The following is a 3790-nucleotide window of genomic DNA, read 5'->3' on the forward strand; positions in this document are numbered from 1 at the left end:
GATCTGAGATTCAAGATATGGAGACAAAAGATTTTAAGGAGTATATGATTGATACTGGGATGAATGAATTACAATATGTGGGAAGGAATTACACATGGACAAACAACCATACATATAGCAGGATAGACAAGGCTCTTGTGAATGCTAGCTGGATGATGACAATGCCAAACTTGAAAGTGCAGGTGCTAGAGCCTCTTGTGTCTGATCACTCACCACTGAAACTAATGATCACTCAGGTACAGGGAAAGAAGAACAGACCATTCAGATTTTTCAACTGTATAGCTGATCATCCCCAATTCATACAGAAAGTGAAGCTAGCTTGGGAAGAAAGGGGTACAAAAGGGAAGATGCAGGCAGTCTGGAATAACCTCAAAAAGACAAAGGAGGTCATCAAAGAAATAAACATACAACACTATAAAGGGGTTGATGAAAGGATTAAAGAGACCAGGAAGGAGCTGAAGATAGTACAAGAGGAAATGAGCTATAGACTACAGAACATAGAGCTAATTGAGAAAGAGAAAGCCTTGAAATGTGAATTAGAAAAAATGGGTAATGATTGAAGAGAGTATATACAAGCAAAGATCCAGAGTTCAATGGCTGAAGCTGGGGGATTCAAACTCAGCCTATTTCTTTGCACAGATGAAGAATAGGAGTAATTTTAATGGAATCCAGATTCTAACAAATGACATGGGAACTCAACTAGTGATAGAGGATGATATAGAAGCAGAAATATTGGGATATTATAAGAAATTGCTGGGGCCAAGAGCAGACAACATTCCAGCCATTAACCCAAATGTCATGAAACTGGGAGCAGTATTAAATATAGATCAGCAGTTACAGCTTATCAAGCCAGTGACTAAGGAAGAAGAATGGGAAGCATTGAAGGAAATCGGTGATTTAAAAGCCCTAGGATATGATGGTTTTAATGTAGTGTTTTTCAAGAAATCCTGGCAAATTATAGGAGAGAATGTGACACAGGCTGTATTGGAATTCTTTGAAACAACTCAAATGTATAGACCTATCAACTGTACAGCTATTACCTTAGTTCCTAAAGTCAGGAATCCTGCTAGCATTAAAGAGTACAGACCTATCTCCTGTTGTATTGTGCTATACAAAGTGATTTCTAAGGTCTTAACTAAGAGGTTGCAATGAGTTATGGATACACTGATTGATAGTACACAGTCTGCATTTGTTCCTGGCAGAGTAATCACAGATAACATCATCCTTAGCCATGAACTTGTGAAAGGATATGGAAGGAAAGGGGTATTACCTAGGTGTATGATGAAACTGGATATGCAAAAAGCCTATGACTCAGTTGAATGGGCTTTCATGGAATAGGTACAGAATACTTTGGCTTTCCCAGAGCAATTTGTGAGGTGTATCATGATTTGTATGGAGACTGTCACCTATACAGTTCTGATTAATGGTGCACTGACAAAGCCATCTGAAGCTAGGAAGGGGTTGAGACAAGGAGATCCAATTTCTCCATTCATGTTTCTACTGGCAATGGAATACTTGGCAAGAAGCTTAAAGACATTAAACCAGATCCCAGACTTCAACTACCATCCCAAGTGTGCAAAGATGCAAATCTTGCAACTTGGATTTGCTAATGATCTTTTATTGTTTTACAGGGTTATATAGGATAAGTCAAGTTACTATTTCATTGCTTCATGGAGTTTTCAAAGGCTCTGGACTAGTGATCAACAAAAACAAAAGTTCAATTTTTTTTGGAGGAGTCACACAAGATGCACAAGAGAAAATCCTAGAGTTTCTAGGAATTCAGAGAGGTGACCTACCAGTCAGATACCTGGGTGCTCCTCTAAGCACTAAAAGAATATCAATAGCACAATGCCAACCTTTGATTGAAAAAATAGTAGGCAGAATAACCTCATGGACTGCTAAGTTTCTATCTTATGCTGGGAGGATTCAACTGATAAAGAGTGTTCTGTTCTCCATCCAAACTTACTGGGCACAAATCTTTGTACTCCCTAAAAAGATCAAAAAGCTAATTGAAGCAATCTGCAGAAGCTTTCTATGGATAGGAGAAGGTAATGTTTCAAAAAAGGCTCTATTGGCATGGGAGAAAGTCTGTCTCCCCAAATCAGCTGGGGGATTTAATGTCATGAACATAAGTATCTGGAACAAAGATGCCATACGTAAACAGTACTGGAACCTTTGCAAAGAAAAGAAGAAGCTGTGGATACAATGGATGCATAGCTACTACATCAAAGATAGGAACATATGGGAAATCCAACTGAAGCAAACATCATGGATGGTGAGCAAGATCATGAAAGCAAAGGAGACATTTATGGATGCAGGATTCAGCTATGATGATATCATAAAGATGAACAACTGCTCGATTAAATTCATGTATCACGGACTGCGAGGAAGATTTGATAAAGTAAGTTGGAGAAGAGTTGTTTCTCAAACGCAGGATGTCCCAGGTGGACCTTTGTATTAACTATGACAGCTCATGGTAAACTATACACAAGAGACAGACTACAGAGATGGGAATACAAGTTGATCAAGATTGTGTCCTATGCAAACGAGCTAGTGAAACCATCCAGCATCTGTATTTCGAATGTCCATATGCAAAGTCTCGCCATCGAACTTACACTCCAAGTATTTTGTCTTGGTCATGCTCAACTTGAAACCTTTAGATTCCAAGGTCTGCCTCCATACCTCTAACTGTGCATTCCCACTGTCTTGCATCTCGTCAATCAATACAATATCATCTGCAAATAGCATGCACCACGGTACCTTCCCTTGTATGTGGTGCGTCAGTACGTCCATCACTAGAGCAAACAAAAAAGAGGTGAGTGCTAACCCCTGATGCAACACCATCATAACCGAAAAATGGTCCGAGTCTCCACCCACCATACTCACTCGGGTCTTTGGTCCATCATACATCTCTAACTGTTACTCTAGTCTATGAAGCCTCTAATGAAGTATTGAAAACACGGATTGTCTGAAAATACTGAAGACTGTAAGGTAATGATAATGTCCTGAAAGAACTGGGATCACCAAATAGCTGGTACGAGAATCCTAGCACTCTGAATCGTCAAACTATAAATAGTTACCTGCATCGTAAAATGCAGGCCCCGGTCAAAAGGGACATCAGTACATTTGAATTGCACTTATATGTAAAGCAACTGCAAGACAGAACTATAAATGTTGAAACTGATACTGAGCTGATAACTGAGAATTGATAATTGATAACTGTTGAAACTAAAACTGAAATGATAACTGATAACTGAAATGAACAAAGGAAGTAAGGATATGAATACTCCCTCTTCTGAATGATGAACAACCTGTTTATCTAAATAAACTACGGCCTCGGGCCCAATATATAAGTGCACAAGTTACGACCTTAGGCCCAAGTATACGTTTACATAACTACATCATCAGGCCCAAAAAATACATAAAGCATAAACTACGGCCTCATGCCCAAACATGCATAAAGCATAAACTACGGCCTTAGGCCCAAATATGCATAAAGCATATAAACTACGGCCTTAGGCCCAAATCAGGTGTTCAATATTCAGGGATTTAAATTCAGGAACTGAGAATCATACTGCAATATGTGATGCTGAAATACTGAATCATATTGAGTTACATGATACTGGAATACTGAATAGGACTAGATTGAGACATGTATCTTGAACTGATTATGAAAACTGAAACTTCAATTTTTTATGACATGCTGAGTAATCTAGACTGAGACTCATGGGCATCAAACCCAAGTCTTTATTTATTAGGCACTAAGCTCACAACGTTCAGAATGAAAGTC

At 38.8% G+C, this 3790-nt stretch overlaps 1 protein-coding gene across 1 annotated transcript; it reads left to right on the forward strand.

Annotated features, from left to right (window-relative positions):
• Positions 1-639: 639 nt before the first annotated feature.
• Positions 640-3209, forward strand: LOC109221761. The gene is made up of 5 exons (XM_019386212.1): positions 640-1079; positions 1176-1263; positions 1339-1573; positions 1632-2401; positions 3099-3209. Exons 1-5 carry the CDS (start codon positions 640-642, stop codon positions 3207-3209), a joined length of 1644 nt encoding a protein of 547 aa, XP_019241757.1.
• The last annotated feature ends 581 nt before the right edge of the window (positions 3210-3790 follow it).

This window comes from Nicotiana attenuata, unplaced genomic scaffold (genome assembly GCF_001879085.1).
Source record: "Nicotiana attenuata strain UT unplaced genomic scaffold, NIATTr2, whole genome shotgun sequence".
Taxonomy (NCBI): domain Eukaryota; kingdom Viridiplantae; phylum Streptophyta; class Magnoliopsida; order Solanales; family Solanaceae; genus Nicotiana; species Nicotiana attenuata.